Source organism: Panicum hallii, chromosome 9 (assembly GCF_002211085.1).
Source record: "Panicum hallii strain FIL2 chromosome 9, PHallii_v3.1, whole genome shotgun sequence".
Classification (NCBI taxonomy): Eukaryota; Viridiplantae; Streptophyta; class Magnoliopsida; order Poales; family Poaceae; genus Panicum; species Panicum hallii.
In genome coordinates, this window is record NC_038050.1 from 67,748,268 (window position 1) to 67,765,891 (window position 17,624).

Below are 17,624 nucleotides of genomic sequence, written 5' to 3' on the forward strand. Positions count from 1 at the left end.
TCATATTATATTCCTTAAACTTCAAATTTTTCCTTTCCCTTGATCCAAACATGAATTTATAGTATTTTATCTATTTTAAATTATAGATCGTGTTAATTTTTCTGTTTCTAGATATATACTATGCCTAGATATATAGAAAAATTATATATTAAAAAATAACTATAATTTAAAAAGCAAGAAGTCTGATAAAGTTATATCCCCCTTCCAAGCCAGTTTCCTACCATCCAAACGAGTTCCAATGGAAACAAGTCAACAACCGGTCGACCATGGCTACCTGTGAGAAAACTCGAGCGGGATTCGAAAGTCGACCCGCGAGCGGATAGACCAAGCAGGAAGCAGCAAAGGAAAGGGAAACGTGAAAAATCGCGGAACACACCCTTCCAGTTCCAGCCTTCCTCCACCAGCGCCACCGCACTAGCTACCCGCGAACCCGCCTCCCTCCCTGCTCGGCGGCTCTCAATTCGACGCCTCCCCTGATCCCCTCCCCCAACTCGCTCGTCCCTCCAGCACTGGCGCGCTGAGGGCCGCCTCCGCACGACGCGCACCGGTCGTCCCCCGGCCTCGGCGCCGTCTCTACCTATCTCGCAGCCGCGGCGGCGCGGCGCGCGCCTCCGCCCGCTGGCCTGCCCCGAGCGGCTCCACCGGACAGGCCCGAGCAACTGCCAAGGTGAGTGGCTCGATAGCGTAGCGCGCACTCGGTTAGCTCGTGGTACGGTGTGCAGAGCAAGCCGTCATACGCCGCTGCTTGCTAATCGTGTCTGATTGCCAGGTGGGGAGCATGTCGAGCGCGGTGGTGAACGGGCTGGCCGGCGCCGGCGGTGGCATCATCGCGCAGATCATCACCTACCCTCTCCAAACAGTACCATCCTATTCTCTTCCTGCGCCCAGTCGCTCTAGTTAATCCTATTGTCCCATTCCGATTCGGTAAATACTTCTGCGGCTCGATGATGATTCGATCAGGTGAACACCCGGCAGCAGACAGAGAGGTCGGCGAAGAAGAGGAAGCCCGGGAGCGGCGCCACCGACACCTCGGCCCTCTTCCAATTGCTCCAGGTGATTCATAGCGGGCTTGTCGTCTACTTGTCGCAGTAGCTGCTAATGCCCACTAATGACCAAGTGTGGAGTCAAGTAACAGCTGATCCAAACGGAAGGGTGGGGTGGGTTGTACAGCGGCCTCAAGCCCTCTCTAATCGGCACCGCCGCATCGCAGGTTAAATCCCACTTCTTCTATTCTAAGTGGGTTGCGCAGAACATTTTCTCCCAACAATATCTATTGATTAGTACTATTTATGAACTCGAGCTAAATTCCAATTGTGGCTTCAGGGAATCTATTACTACTTCTACCAGATTTTGAAGAACAAAGTTGAAAATATAGCAGTTGCTCGTGGTAAGAAGGGCCTCGGGGATGGTACTGTTGGGATGCTCTCTTGGCTTGGTATTGCTGCTGTTGCTGGGTAAGCCGTCTACTCCCACTGCAATCACTTGTTTTATTGAAATGTTGGAACAAATTAAAACAGATCAATGAGCTGGTCAATCTTCTTATGTGTGGACCTGTAATGTCACTGGACGTCCAAACTAATGGAGTTTGGGGTTAATATGTGTACTTTATGACCAATGTGCATAGTTTGTGTGATTTTGTGAAATAGGTACCAAAAAGTATAGTTTCCATAGTTTGTACTATTTACTTCTAATTTTCTGAGTTAATGATCTTTTGGTATTCTCATGGTCGCTTTCCTTTGTTTCAGGTCAATCAATGTTCTTCTTACCAATCCAATATGGGTTCTTGTGACACGTATGCAGGTAAACTTAACTAGGTTACTTACAATTCCTCTTTTTCTTCAAGAAGAACACAGAACCGGTAAAGTTCACTAAGTAAGAGTATGAACAGGTTTAGTGAGTTCTACTATCTTAAGATTACCAGCATTGATATTGTCAGGGAATGCTTACATTAGTGCGATGGTTACATCCTACTCTGTTATACTGACACAGTGTTGTGTAAGTGTACATTATGTTGCCCCCATATCCTTCGTGATGAGCCTATATGCTATTTAGAGATGATGAAGTTGTATGAGCAATCAGGCAAAGAGCTAATATTCCATTACCTCCAATTAATTCCATAATAGGAATTTGTATGGGTGATGAAAATTAGGGACCGAAATGGTCTTCTCCATGAGCAGCTATGGGAATATATGCATAGTATTTATGCAGGACATTTATTGCCAAAAATATGCTACAATCTCATTTAATTATAAAGCTCCTAACCTCCAACTACTGCACTGAATAAGATCCTCACTGAGTCACAATAAGGGGTGATGTCACGTTCATCCATGATGGTGCATTGGCACCACTCTAGAGAAATTGGCTAGCAGTAAATGGCTTATTTTGACCATGTTAAACAGCTCAAGCTAATGGTGTCCCTTCAAAACTATACATGTGTCACCTCCACTTCCTCATAGCTTTGCCCTGGTCAAAATTATTTTTGGGGGGCAGGAAAGCTCTTATGAGTTATGACCTAGATGGTTGTTCCTTTTGTTTATACCTCCCAAAAGTATTTCCATACTTAGTTTTTTTTTTATTTGCCTATGAACTATAACTGGTACATTTGCCATGACACAACATCCAGATTCTTGCAGTAAGATGCAAAGGTAGTTATGTGACAAACAAATGTTGCTTGTTTATATAGTTGAATTCCATGTGGCTTGCTTTTACCAAGACTACGCAGAAAATTCAATGGCTAAACTAAACTGGAATATGCTTCTATACTACTGAGAATAAAAGGTGCATCAAACCAGTAATTAACATTGGCCTTCTTTCAGACACATACACAAGCAGAAAGGAAGATCTTGGAGTCTAAGAAGGACCTTTTACTGAAAGAAATATCTAGGGCCCATTCATTGGAGGTTTCGATTCTGAAGGATAGGTTGGTTAAACTGGAGTCTGAAAAACCTCATCCATACGGTACACTTCAAGCGGTTAGTTCTCATTCCTCAAGTTGCCAATCTTTCATTCTAAGCCTTTGTGTTGAATTTTGGTATTGAAACTATTCAGTAGAGACATGAAGAGGGCAGTTGGTGAATGGTATAGATCTTTTTAAAAAAGAAGAATCTAAAAGTATGCAACATGCCAGTGTGTCAGTTGTTTTCCATAAACTTCAAATGGCTCAATTTTTGAGTTCAGGAATTTTAAATAGGTTGGCCTATTAATTAGGATATAGAGAATAAAAGAGTTTATTTTCCTATTGGTAACATTAGTTCAGTACCCTACAATATTATAGATTTCATCAAGTTTGCATCTGAATAGATTGAGGAGTTACTGTAACTGGAGTCTGAAGTCCTGCCTTCTTCTAATTTGCTTTTACATACAAATAAAGTTACGAGACATTTATTTACTATTTTCTATCGATCTTAGACAGATCCAGGAGGTTTATCATGAGTCTGGCATAAGAGGATTTTGGAAAGGACTTGTTCCAACGTTAATCATGGTTGGTTTTTGTTTTTGTTTTTTGAAATATCACACACAAAGTTTATTGGTTACATATGCAAGTCCACAGCTACTGAAACATGTCAAATTTCAGGTATGTAACCCATCGATTCAGTTTATGATATATGAAACATTGGCAAAGTGTCTCCAATCAAAGGGTTCTGGAAAGCAGCTACCTAAAAGGAACCTCACTGCTATGGAGGTATAAATTCCAGATTCAGGTCATGTTCTTGTCTTATGAAATGATGCAGGAGCCTGCCTTGTGAAACTGTGATTGTTTGGACTCTCTGGTCGCCTTAATTGCTTACCCCACTCCTAGAAACTTATTTTTGGATGATGGTATAATGTTACACTACATATTTTCACATAAAAGGGCCGTTATTACCTTCAGAGGTCAGAATCAGACCAATTGTCTGCAACTGTGTAGCGCTTTTTAATGGGATTGTAACACAGTCATTGCATATGATATGCTATATTGGTGGGTTTTTTAAAAAAATATGAATATTTAAACAAGAGAATTAGGCGTAATTATGGGCAAATTTGTATACATGGTACAATTAGTTTGTTATCCAGAACATCTCTGCTGTATCTTCTGAATAATGATCCACATGATTCATTTGTGGAAGATTCTGCTTTTACGTGAAATGCCTGGGTTAGTACCATAGGATTGCTATGTAAATACGGTATGTGTTCAGATGTGGCGCCAGTGGCCAGCTAACAGAAACCATTGAGATTAAATTGCTGCATTGATGGTGACTGGTGAGCGTGATGCATTTACTGAGTAGCGCAGATCTTAATTATGGCCTTAAATTCTTTTTTTTATCAGACACAATTACTTGCAACAAGCAATACAGGTTCGCAGCAATTTCTGTTGTCGTCTTTGATTTCGTTCCATTTAGTTTTTGACTGGAAATGGATATGATTGTCAAGTTAAACTAATAAGTGTGGATGTACCCTTTGTCATTAATAACTACGTATTTGTAAGAGGACCAGCAGCAAATGTCATATCTTTATATTGTGCACTTCTACGAACTCAAGAAAGAAGAATTCAACTTCATGACTTCTCTACCCTGTTGCGCTATCTAGATCTTACATGTCCTTTGTTAGTACTCCAGATTAAACATAACAGTATGAATGCGCAAGCTCATGGTAATTTTCATACATATTTTACGCTGTCTTTCTCAGCAGTTCCTCCTTGAGCAGGTATTCTTGTTGGGTGCAATAGCAAAACTGGGAGCTACTGTTGTCACTTATCCATTGCTAGTTGTGAAGGTACATTTCTTTTGGAGACTCAGCTAATAATTTTGACCATTGCCTGAATTCCAATTACATGGGATTACACATTATGTAACGAAGCTTTTCACTTGAACGGACTGGTACTTGGGGATGGAGGCTTCTTGTTTGCTCATTATATCTTAATTACTGCAGTCTAGGTTGCAAGCAAAACAAGAAATTGGCAGGAATGTGATGTCCATATACACAGGTATCTTTCTCCACTGCTCAACCAAACTAATTGCAAGTTGTTGATATAGTTTCTGTGACACCCGGCCTAATTTGGATGTGGCCCAGTAGTGGCTCATAAGTGCTGCATGCACATGTTTACCACTTTGCTAGTTGAGCAAGGGTGGAGCCAACTTATAAACCTTTATCCTCCAGCCATGGCACCTTCGGGTTGACCCTTTTACACGAAGCGAGAACGAAAGTGTAAGCAGGGTGCTATGTGTATGCGGGCTCGCCCCTTGGAAGGGCAGGGCTGTGCGGCTTTGGAGGATGGGTGTGACAAATGGTATCAGAGTCGATCCTCGCGGTTGTGCGTACGGATCAGTGTGCGGGCATATAGCGCATGGCGCGTGTAGTCCTGGGTGGGACACACGGCATGGCATATGGCGCCGGCACTGGACGTGCGATCGTGCGCTAAGAGGGGACGTTCCTGGATACGGGTCAGTGTGCGAGCATATGACGCATGGCGCGTGTGGGTCCAGATGGGACACACGGCATGGCATATGGCGCCAACACTGGACGTATGGCCATAGAGTTGGATCGACGAGGACGTCGGGTCCTTTGAGAGGGGGTGTATGTGACCACCTTGCTAGTTGAGCAAAGGTGGAACCAACTTATAAGCCTTTGTCCTCCAGCCATAGCATCTTCAGGTTGACCCTTTTACACGAAGCTAGGATGAAAGTGTAAGCAGGATGCTATGCGTATGCGGGCTCGACCCTCGGAAGGGCTGGGCTATGCGGCTTTGGAGGATGGGGTGTTACAGTTTCGTCTAGAACAAACTGTTTATATGCTTTATTTGAGAACTATATAGTTGATATTTTCTGAACTATTGCGCTTTGATAATATATGTGATATCGTACTTATCTTATGTCATGTATATATAATCATGTTGTTGTTAACATTACACTGACTATGTTCGATCACCAGGTACAATAGATGCGATAATAAAGATGGTCCGTTACGAAGGATTTCATGGGTTTTATAAAGGAATGGGTACAAAGGTTGTGCAAAGTGTCTTTGCCGCCTCAGTTCTCTTTATGGTAAAAGAGGAGTTGGTTAAGTTAGCAGTGCTTTTAGTTGCCAGGAGTAGGACTATGCTTCTTACTACATCAAAGAAAAGATAGGTGTATTCCATGACCAATATTTTTTTCTTTGTCTCAACTTGTAATATATATATATAGGATACCATTACACGTATCCTGTCCAAAATCAATCTAAAATTCTTTACTAGAAAACCCCCTAAGCCTTTTAGAAATGATATCCCCTTCATCCCTTGTTGTTGACCTCTTTTTGCCTTGATAAAGCTGTAGTCCAAGACTCCAACTGCGAGTTGGTTCACACTCATAGTGGTATGTATGGAAATCGAAGTCAGTCGATTAGTTTCTTTGTTCTTTGTTATTCCCCTTGCATAGCTGCTTATATATGTCAATCAAGGATAACATCATCTGGAATTTATATTTTGGGGTTTACTAGCTGGCAGCGCAAGCTATATGTTTTAGAGCCTGTGTTTTTGATATTTGAATGGTCTAATGTTGAATGCTCTGTGTGTATTTCACCTGCCAACTGAGTGAACCAGTACAGTACTAGGAAAAAAAATAAAACCAGTGCAAATAGATCTTTTATTTCATTTTTTGCAACCCTGTAATTTAAGAGGAAGAAAGAACATTGAGCAGCTAACGTCACATGCATAAATCAAACTGACTAAAGCAGTCATAGATTGTTCAAATGCATCCATCAGACACGAGTATAGAAAAAGAAGTTATGTAATAAACCATAATCAAATAACAGTCTTTAACTGTGCCAACCCGGTACCACAACACGGAAATCACAGCAACATTGGTTCACCTTAAACAGACACATACATGTTCCACACACACTACAAGTTTCAAAGAGAACGACAGCAAATCAAAGCGAGCAAAGCCAATCTGGATTTGGATGATATCAAACCTAGCCATCACCGCTAGGTCGGCTTGAGCTCATGAATGGTGCCCTATTCGACACCACCTGCTTGCACAGCCGCCTACGAAACGAGCTGCTCTCCGCGCGCCCCGGGTTTGCCGCCGGCGGTGCGTAAGATGGCTCCGGGGGATTGTTGACGATGGGTCCCGGCTCGTTTCCATATGCTCAGCCACCGGTGGTACTTCAGATGGCTCCGGGGGGTTGTCGACGATGGGTCCCGGCTCGTGTTCATCCTCAGCCACTGGTGGTGATTCCATCGTGTTGTTTTGAAGGCTCTTCAGGCGATCCTCAGCTTCGGATCCCGAGAAATCATCAGGCGACACATCTTGCTCCCCCTGGTAAGGAATGACATTTTAGAATCCTTGAACACACCTTGCTTGTTTTTCAAACGAGAAGGTGAAAACTAAACATCATCTGCTTATGATTCCTTTAATGTGAGCTACGATGTGACAAGCAGCATGCTTAAAACATCTGGAGTCATAGCTTGAAAAAAAAAGTCTAATAAGTCTATATATGACGATGTCGACGATGGCATACAGTCATAGGCAAGAGGAGCTAGCGAACCTGGCAAACAAATGAGCATTAGTCGTAGCCTTTTCTCTTGTCACCTTGGAGAAAGCACTGGCAAGTCTTGCAGCGAGGTGTCCCCGCTGGAGGCCTAAAGAGCTTGGACCTCTTCATGGGCCTCAGATGCAGCACCTTTCGTGCATTAATGGTGTAATGCTGCAAGCACGAAAGTAAATTGGAAAACCCCATACATCGAGTAATCCAATAATAAGAGCTAAACATCTTTAAACTTGATCATCATGTCGTCCTTATTCCACGATCCTATGATACGCACACGTAGTATGTGGTGTCGCTAGCTAGCTAGGTATGGTGTCTAGATGTGCTGTGTTGACCAGCTAATTTATAAATAAGTCGTGATGGAAAAAGTTTAAAATGAATTTGGATAACATTCATATGTATACCTTTACATTTGACACGTCAACGCCCAGGGTCTGCATGTCGCTGACGAGGACGGCGGAGCGGTAGACATAGCGCCGGACCTTGAGGAGGCGACGGCCGGGCTTGTCGTGGCTGCAATGCGGGCATGTCACCTCGTAGCAGTCGAGGCAGAACACGCACCTCTCCCCCGGGCCGCACCGTATTTTGTGGACGGAATCCCGGAGCCGTTACACTTTTACCACACACGTAACAGGCACACAAAGCTGTAAGGTGGAGCGTGCCACACTGCAGTTGTGCCCGCGAGTGCCGATAGATCTCGAGCAGGCGTTGGTGCTCCCGTCTCGTGTTCGCAGTGCTCGCATCGCAGGGGTGACGGTCGTGCATGGTAGACGTCAGCAAAAACCGGGTGTTTGACAAAACCACACACACAACACAACACACACACACACACACACAACAGACACCACCACTGACCCCCCCCCCCCCCCCACACACACACACTACCGGATTAAGTTCGAGTAAAATGTGGGCTAAACAAACATCTGATGATTGATTCCTAAAAGAAGGCGTGTAGTACCTAGCTATGATGACCGTTTCAGGAATTTGGTTTGTTGAGTCAAGCACCTCAAGGTGCTTGTGTGTCGAGCAAAGGGGGCAAACAAAATGGAAGATTGGTTGCCTGCATCATCGGGTGGAAGGAAAAGAAAACGAAGTGCTGTAACTGAGAGGCCTCTCCATTTAAGCCCTAAATTTGGGAATTTCTGCACATGTAAGAAACATTGCTGCTAGAAAAGGAAAGATGTGTGTGTGTGTTTGGGGGGGGGGGGGGGGGTAACAAAGGAAAGGAAGGAAGAAGTAAAAAAACATGGAGGCTCCAACGATGGGCGGCGCTGCACCTCCTACGGCGACCTCTTCTAACTCCGGTGGGAGGTGGGTGGAGCAGCAGCTAATAGCGGTGGACGGGCGGAGGTGAAGGAGGGGTTCCGGTTAAGGTTTTGGGATTTCTAGGTTTGGGAGATTTCATGGTCGACGGCGGCGGTGAGTTGAGGGCAGTTAGACCGGTGGTGATGGCGCTGGCGGTCAGGTGGTGGAAGAGGCTAGTTGGGTAGGGCCGGTGGCGGGGAGAGGGAGGCGAAACAGTGACAGTGGTGGCGGATCTAGTGGCACTCGAGCTAGAAGGGACGACAGAGGAGGTGGGGAAGCATGGTTGGGTGCGGGGGATGAGGGGAGGAGGAGGGGGGGAAGAGGGTGGTCCTCACCAGCTAGCTAGCTAAGGATCGTGTGTGGTCGAGATATTAATTATTATCATATGATCGATTTGTGAATTATGATGGATGGATGCACAGTTGCACGTGCACATGTCGATTATACAGAGCCTGAGCCTGACTAACTGACTCCATGGCGCAAATCCAAGATGTGTAAGGTTCTTTTATACATATTTTAGACTTAATATGTTCAAACTATTCATATTGTAATTTATGCTTGTTTCAGACTTAATTGAGCAATTTTAAAATATTGCGAGACCTTCTAAATATATGATAATATTTTTAGTTGTTTTGTATTGTGTATAGAAAAATTGTCGGTAAATCCTATAGTTTCCTATTGAATTGTATCTTGGAGTGTGCTCGGCGTACCCTAAATTAAAATTCTAGATCCGCTATGGAAGCTTTTGTGACCTGCGCAGTACAACCAACGTCTAAAATCTAAAAATTTAGAAAATGAATTAGACCTTTCAATGTTGGAAGGTACGGGATCCCGTAAAAATAATGAACAAATATTATAAAGGGAAAATGGTAATAAGAAAGAAAGAAACAATATGAGACCTCCCCCACTGTTTTTTTTTTTTGGAAACCCGCCACACTGCTGGGCTGATATCACCCGACCAATGGTCCTACGTGGGTCTGATTCACGCGCGCATGGGCTGTAGTGGGAGTGTGGCTGTGTGGTGGGACCTCCGACGTCGATGATGGATGATGTATTTCCCTTTGGGCCTCTTCTCGATCTAGGCAGCCAGCCTACACAGACGCGGATGAGGCGCTCCCCCATTCTCCGCCATCTCCGTCCGAAACCACCGCCAAATGCCACCATGCGCGTCGCCGCTCCTCCTCCGCCGCCGCCTCTCCACCCGCCCGCCCCACCGGGAGCACCCCAAACTCGCTGCACTGCTTGACGTCCTCAACCCGCCGCCGCCGTCCTCCACTCCGCTCCCGCACGCGCTCTCCAGCGCCTTCCCGTCCCCCTCCGACGCCTTCCCTCTCCGCACACTGCCCCGCCTCCTCTCGCGGCTCCCCTCCCCGCTTCTCTCCCTTCGCTTCCTCCTATGGCGCCTGACCGCCTCCACGCCTCAACCCTCCCCGCATGCTCTCTCCTCACTCGCCACCTCTCTCCCCGACCTCTCCTCATCTGTACCGCTCCTCCTCTCCTCCTCCCCACAGCCCCTTCCACTCCAACACTACGCCCTCCTACTCAACCTCTCGACTCACGCCGGTCTCTTCCCCGCCTCCCTCGCCGTCCTGCGCCACATGCGGTCCTTCGGCCTCGTCCCCGACGCCGCCTGCTTCCACCACGCCCTCCGCGCGGCGGGCTCTGCCGCTGATGTCTCCGCCGTGCTTGAGATCATGTCCGGGTCCGGCGCCTCTCCGACCGTGCCCGTGATCGTGACCGCGGTGCATAAGCTGGCGTCCGCTGGGAATTTCGAGAGCGCCCACCGGCTGATCGACAAAATGCCGGAGTTCGGGTGCGTGCCCAATGCTGTGGTTTACACCGCGATGCTCGATGGTATGTACAATTTCGGGAACTTGGATGGTGCGGTGAGGTTGATCGAGGAGATGGAGGGCAGTGGGTTGGGTGCAAATTGTGCACCCAACGTGGTGACCTATACATGTTTGGTGAAATGCCTCTTTGGGAAGGGGAGGGTGGCAGAGGCGCTTGGCGTGCTGGATAGGATGGCAGGTAGAGGGGTGACGCCAAACCGGGTTTTTGTGCAGACACTCCTCGAAGGTGTCTGCACGGAGCAGAGGGTGGCCGATACATATAATGTGGTCGAGCGTGTGGTTGGTGATCGGGGCATGTCGAGTGAGCAGTGCTACAATGTTCTACTTATTTGCTTGTGGAGGGTTGGCATGACAGCTGAAGCTGAAGGATTGGCGCAGAGGATGATGAAGAAAGGGGTGCAGTTGTCCCCGCTTGCTGGCAGTTCGATGGTGAGGGAGCTCTGTGTAAGGAAGAGGTCGTTGGATGCTTACCACTGGTTGGGAATGATGGAGGAGAACGGTGTGCTGTGTGACTCCAATGTGTATGGAACTCTGTTGCTTGGTCTGTGTGAGGAAGGGCATCTCCATGAGGCATCAGCATTGGGGAGGAAGGTTGTCGAGAGAGAGATCCACATAGAAGCATCTTGTGCTGAACGTTTAGTGGAGTTACTGAAGCAATATGGTGATGAGGAGCTAGCATCTCATTTATTAGGATTGAAACAGTGCCCTGGAGGGTTGTCATTTTAAGCAATGCGCGATTCTGCACAACCCTCGTGCATGAAGCACGTCGTGGTTAGTCATGGGGTGTGCCAAGAATAGTGCTTCACCGCTTTGTTGGGAATTTGCCTGAGAACTGATTTAGCCAAATGGCTTAGTGCAGTCAAAAGTTTACTGTTGTTGAATAAAGCATGGAACAGAATTCAACCGAAGTGCCACTGAACTACTTGCTTCTTTTGTATAAATTTGCTGAAGAACATGATGCAGATCCAGAAGACACTTGGCGTCATGTAAACTACCATTTTGATCACTTCTCAGGTACATCACCTTGTCTCCCAGGCTGATGACATGCTTGGACAAGTGCCGTGCCTGTCAGTCGAACATTTTAGATATGTTTCATGTGCTGTAATCCTAGGAAGTTATGTACAACGGTGCTGAAGTCATTTTACATGATACGTGCCCATAAGCACCTACTCTGACATGCTGTAACGTTTTCGAGTTACTCTCAGTTTTTGTTGTCCCCTCATCTGAAGGAACTGAAAAGAGAATTTACTTTCTCATTTTCTTCCAATTTGTTTGTATTCAACCTGCACCTGCAAACAAGGTTTGCCCACATTGCTTTTTAGGAACATTTAGTTGAAAATTTTGGTGTCCGTCAAATCTGACATTCTGCTCTTGTCGGTGTGAAAGAAATCCAACTAAGAAGGACAAGCAAACAAAACCGCGGTCAAATCTGACATTGCATTTGCAGGTGGGTGGGCGCTGGAGGCAGCGGTCGAGTGAGATTGTTTTCACATAACCCTAATGCAGACTGCAGACACTAGCATTCTTCAAGTTCAGGAATCAGGGACCATTCTGATTTGCAACCGAAATCTGACTAGTTGCTGGGATTTGCTGCTGGGACCGCAGTGAGCCATTGAACTCTGAAAATGGAGTTCAGGAGAACTTCGACAGCAGCTGAGAGAAAAGTCGCGTACCTCTTGCCACCCCGAATCAAGCAGCAGATCACACATCGCAGCAAAGTAAATCACGGCATGACAGTGACAGTCCGAGACAACTGGCGTTTGCTCAGTCTGCAACAGCCCCGGACATTCCCAACGGAGGCTGACACGGCCGTTGTTCTGGCAATCGCAAGTCGCCGGCACGCTGTCAATCTACTCTGGCTGCAGGTGGGACCAGTGAAGCACACCCGTCCATCACCGTTCAGGATTTAAATTCGAATTGCTTTTCGGGCTGGGCGTTCATCGTTGATCTCCCCTTCCCCTTCCCCAAGTCTCAGTGGTCTCCACACAGGCAGCGGCAGGTCGGAGCTATATAATCAAGGCAAACACGGCAACATCTAGCCGTAGCAAGTAGCACAACACACGCACAACCCCGGGGGCACGCGCACACACGGATCACACAATGCCTCTCACCCTGCTCGTGCCGGTGCCCACGAGGCCCCGCTCCAACCCCTTCCGCCGGCGGAGAGGGGCGGCTCCGCTGCTCCTCGATCAGGCCGCGACTGCGGCGGCGGCGGGGAAGTGGCCCACCGAGTCGTCCACCTCGGCGTCCTCCTGCTTCTACAGCGAGGTGATCTCCGCCTCCTCCACCTCCCTCGCCGAGTACCAGCGCCCGGAGAAGAGGCCTCGGCACCAGGATGCGGACGAGGCGCGGCCGGCCGGCTCGGAGTGCTCGGAGGTGATCGGCGGCGCGAGGGCGTGCCCCGCCGAGGTCGAGGCCTCCGAGTCGTCGTGCCTGGACTCCGTGCTCGAGTCCGACCTCGCCTGCCCGGAGCAGCTCGCCGACACCGCCGAGGCGACAGAGTACTCCTCGGCGTTCGAGGAGCTGACCCCGTCGGAGCCCGAGGAGGATGAGGAGGTGCTCAGCGGACCTTGCCGCTGCGCCGAGTACTCCCTCAGCCCCCTGATCAGCTTCCCCTTGACCGAAGACGACGGCGGCGACGCCGCGCCCTCCGCGACCTTCTCCCTCTTCCTCGACTTCGCCAAGCAGTTCGTCCCCTGTGTGCACCCCGAAGCGCGCGCCGTCAACAATGCCGCTCTCGATCTCCTGACGGTGAGCGGGTTTCCACGCGATTTCTGTCAAAATTTGTTGGGAATTGGATTTGACTGCATTGTTCAGTGCTGTAATCGATCTGTTAAGTTGGTAATTGTTGTGAATTGTGATGGGAATGCTTGTGTCAGGGGAGGCGGTTTGAGGACTTGGACGATGAGGAGAGCTACGAGCGGTTCCGGCGGCGCGAGCGGCGCGAGGCGGTTGCGCGCGACTACACTGAGGTGTACGGCTCCATGCCCGGCAGCGACGGCCTTCTGGTCGTGGAGCAACGTGTCGTCATGGTGAACTGGATCATCGAGGTCAGTGTATACTACACTCTGCTGTGCGCGTACGGTGCGATCAACAGTACACCTCAGGTTAAGCATCGGATGTGACCAGATTTGTTGCACTGGTAGGAGCTATACAGGCTTATGACTGCATTGTATTGGTGGCATACGACTCTAGATCCTCTGTTGGTTAATTGGTTTGTTGTCAGACTCAATGGTCTAGAATTTGTTTCCAGTGTTCAGCAAGCACCGTAACTGCATAATTGCGTAAGGAGCTGTTCTCTGGTGTGAACGTTTTTTTAATTAATGATTATTGTGCTGAGGCAGCACATCTGGTTCCCTTTCGTATTTTGTGCTGGCGAAATTATCTACTATCTAAAAGTTTGTTAGTTTAGCACTAGTTGATGAGTGGATTTGAAAATGGCGACACTATTGAGATATCAGGGTTCAGTGGTGTCCTTGTAGCTTTTTATCAGTGAGTAGTCATGATTGTACTGACGCAGTTGATCACTCATTTTTGCAACCAAATCGTCCTGGTCCCAGAGATCAGCTATGTCTAACATGGGCTGTTTGAAGAGGAAGAGAGAAACAACTGGTTGAGTTGCACAAAAAAATTCTCTGCAGTTCCCATTTGGCATCTGGAACGCCATTTCATTGGCATATTGCTTCCATGTCTGGGATTACATATTGTAGCAATTAGGATAGCTGAACCTACGCTCTCTAAATGCAATTGTCTATCTGTAACTCTGAATATGCCCTTTATTGCATATGCGTCCCCACAAATTTGAACATTTTTTATGCATTTGGTATTTGTTTGAGATTCGGAGAACTCCTGAAAACATTGCCATCACCATTTCCCATCTGAAGGTTTCTTGAAATTAATCATTACAGATGTTTTCCATGCACTCTACTACTGTGTCACTACTCAAAAACATGACATGAACATTTCATGCTCCTTCATTTCTTAGTTTGTTCCAAAATTGAAGTTCAGTTGTGAAGAATGACTCTTTCCCTTGTAATGGCAGCATTCGCATCTCATGAAGTTGCAGCCAGTGACCGTGTTCATGGGCATTGGACTGATGGACCGCTTCTTGACACAAGGATACATGAAGGGTCTGAGAAATCTGCAGTTGCTGGGTATTGCCTGCATCACCCTGGCCACCCGCATAGAAGAGAACCAGCCGTACAATTGGTAATGTTCTCCCTTGTATTACATATTTTAATTTTTATGTCTGGTTTTAAGCTATGCTATTCTGCATATTTGGTGAATCCTAAGTAGACAGCTAACTCCCTTCCATGCTCTATTTCGGTATAATAACTACTGACCAAAGTTGGTGATCCTGTATTGTCAGATTGCCTAGTTTGATATATACATCATTGACATTCAGCAGCAACTGATGCATAATTAACTACACCATTAACATTCAGAAGCAACTGGTGCATAATTAATTGACTTAGCACTCCAAATTAGCTCCTCCTTTAACCATGCATTGGTGCTGGACATTCCCTCAGATTTCGAATAAATGCTGCAAGGTCATAACTGTGTCTCTTTTACCAGTTGCATCACTACCTCGCAGAAATATGGCTTGGGTTCGATTCAGTTAAACTATTTCACTGTTTAATCATGTTATGAATCTGAATCATATTAGCGTGTGACAATGGTTTTCATGTCACTTTCATCTTTTATTTGTCCATTTTGATACTAGCACTCTGTAGCTTGCATTTAGAAATGTTCACAAGGTGAGCATTTCAGAAGTTCCTTAGTTTCCTGATAGTAAAAGAATTGAGCATACTAGTTGGCATTTTTTAGTTTATTTGATAATATCTTTTGATATATGGCTTGCATTCCTGCATTTTGCATTTGTAAGACAACGCTCAGGCATCTCTTTAGCTGAAATTGCCCTGAAATGTATCCTATGAGTTTGTCTCCTGATCATAACCTGTTTTCGATTATTTATCTGTTAAGATTGATGTGCAACAGTAATGTGGTTGCTTGATTATTTTCAGCGTCCTTCAGAAGACATTTAAAGTTGGTATGAATATTTACAGCCGGAGTGATGTTGTTGCCATGGAGTGGTTGGTTCAGGAGGTCCTCAACTTTAAGTGTTTTGTCACAACGACTGACCATTTCCTCTGGTACCACGAATTTCCTGCTTTCTTGTCTATATCAGCTGAACAAAAAGGAGAGGCTAACACCATTCTGTTCGAAATTTGCAGGTTCTATCTGAAGGCTGCAAAAGCAGATGACAGGGTAGCAGAGCTGGCAAAATACCTGTCCTTGCTCTCACTTCTGAACCATAAGCAGCTCTCCTTCTGGCCCTCAACTGTGGCAGCCGCTATGGTAGCCCTTGCTTGCCTTGCCACAGACAATGAGTCCTCATGCCATTTAGTCATGGAGGTGAACACCCAATTCCTCCATTTCTAGCTATAAATTGCTGGTACACTTGTAATTGTTTAGAACTCAGTAACATAAGTCAAGGATGAACTGTAACTTTCAGAACCTCTCTTCAGTTAGCTTCTAAACACATACCGACTCCAAATTTACATGTTCTGATTCTAGCTAGACTGGAAATGCCTAACGAGTAGCTCTTTACATTTATGCAGACTCACATGAGGACGCAGGATGACGATCTGCCTGAATGCCTAATGGTGCATTTCTCCTCTTTTTTTATATATAAAAAATACCGGGCTTCATGAACCATGTTCATTACAGTTTGCAGCTATAGGCAAATATCGACTTTTGTCACGCTACGACACCTAATTTTCACTACCTGTTCAATGTTCTTTCATGCAGAGCCTAGATTGGCTGATCAACTACGCTTCGCTATAACCATAACTCCAAAATGATGACATTGATCCACATGTTTGCTGACTCCCAGTTACATATAACACAGTACAACCGATCAGGTATGGGAATGTCTAGGCCATACGTGAATCTTAGCATTGACAGATCATTCTGTACATGCCATTAGTTTGCCCTGTATGGTAGATAAGATAAAAGGCAAGGCAGCATAAGGTAGCCTGTGATTACGAGACTCTGGCTAGGAGGTATTTAGCTGTCGGCCTTTAGGGACTACTGAACTGCCGTATTGCGCTGTATATCTTTACATCATTTCTTCGCTGTTTTATGGACAAGTAAGGCTGCTCTGTTGTACTCACCGGCTGATGCAATTTTCTAAACAGTGTCTTGTTGATAATTTTTGCTTTAGAAAAGGGTCTTGTTGATACCTGATGTAAGACTGAAAACTTGTTGCCTGCGTGCGGATCGGGGCGTGATCTTGTGATCCTGGAAGATGCTCCCGTATCCGGTTTCTGGGGTGAACAAAACGCCTGTCCTCAGATCTGTCAGCTTGTCTGGCAGACTGGAGATTTCAACTCATAAAGTTTCAGCTAACTGCAGCTGCTGCACGTTCGGATAGCAACACAAGCCTGCACACTCGGATCCACACCGTATCCCGAATCAGTCCGGCTCTTATCTAACCATCTTTCCTCAATTCATCGAGTGGTACTAGCAGCAGCGGCAAGCTTTCCGGCTCCGGGTCGCTGACCTATCACGAATCAGTCCGGCTTTGGAAGGAAGCGATCGGTTTCACTTTCACGTGTGGGGGCTGCTGACGGGGGACCCAGCTGCGGCTCTACCTTTTAAGGCTAGGTATAGGGTAAGCCTGGTAGGGGTCGAGGGAGCTCCTATCTTGCACCTGCACGCCTTAAATGAGGAAAACGAAAGGGAGGGCCGGAGGCGTGCCATTTTCTGCCATCATTCCATTCCATCAGCTGTGCGTTCATGCATATACCCCGGATAGCTGGGGTGCTCAAACTCAAAAAGGACCAGAGGCGTTAGCGTGCATCTCCCCTCTCGCCCCACTTGCGGTTTGGGGGAAGCACTGAAGCAGTCTGCCTTCTCGTGCCGAGTAAGTTAGGGTTGGTTGTCGCCACGTTGGGGGAAAAA

At 46.6% G+C, this 17,624-nt stretch overlaps 3 protein-coding genes across 4 annotated transcripts; all 3 read left to right on the forward strand.

The window, feature by feature from the left end:
• Positions 1–323: 323 nt before the first annotated feature.
• Positions 324–6,370, forward strand: LOC112875573 (peroxisomal nicotinamide adenine dinucleotide carrier-like). Of its 2 annotated transcripts, none has more exons than XM_025939456.1 (12): positions 324–667; positions 770–859; positions 961–1,053; positions 1,136–1,210; positions 1,324–1,454; positions 1,746–1,800; positions 2,817–2,972; positions 3,413–3,481; positions 3,575–3,682; positions 4,684–4,752; positions 4,914–4,963; positions 5,908–6,109. In XM_025939456.1, the coding sequence occupies exons 2-12, from the start codon at positions 779–781 to the stop codon at positions 5,963–5,965; spliced, it is 945 nt and encodes a 314-aa protein (XP_025795241.1). In that variant the 5' UTR covers positions 324–667; positions 770–778; the 3' UTR covers positions 5,966–6,109. The 2 variants fall into 2 exon arrangements, with proteins under 2 accessions (XP_025795241.1, XP_025795240.1); XM_025939455.1 differs by having other exon boundaries at positions 328–667; positions 4,909–4,963; positions 5,908–6,370.
• A 3,538-nt stretch (positions 6,371–9,908) lies between these two features.
• LOC112875800 (pentatricopeptide repeat-containing protein At5g47360) lies at positions 9,909–11,914 on the forward strand. Its single transcript, XM_025939775.1, has one exon. The coding sequence runs from the start codon at positions 9,963–9,965 to the stop codon at positions 11,382–11,384; it is 1,422 nt and encodes a 473-aa protein (XP_025795560.1). The 5' UTR covers positions 9,909–9,962; the 3' UTR covers positions 11,385–11,914.
• A 199-nt stretch (positions 11,915–12,113) lies between these two features.
• LOC112876155 (cyclin-SDS-like) lies at positions 12,114–17,139 on the forward strand. Its single transcript, XM_025940204.1, has 7 exons — positions 12,114–13,409; positions 13,538–13,708; positions 14,701–14,867; positions 15,683–15,811; positions 15,893–16,073; positions 16,280–16,324; positions 16,470–17,139. The coding sequence occupies exons 1-7, from the start codon at positions 12,759–12,761 to the stop codon at positions 16,503–16,505; spliced, it is 1,380 nt and encodes a 459-aa protein (XP_025795989.1). The 5' UTR covers positions 12,114–12,758; the 3' UTR covers positions 16,506–17,139.
• Positions 17,140–17,624: the final 485 nt, after the last annotated feature.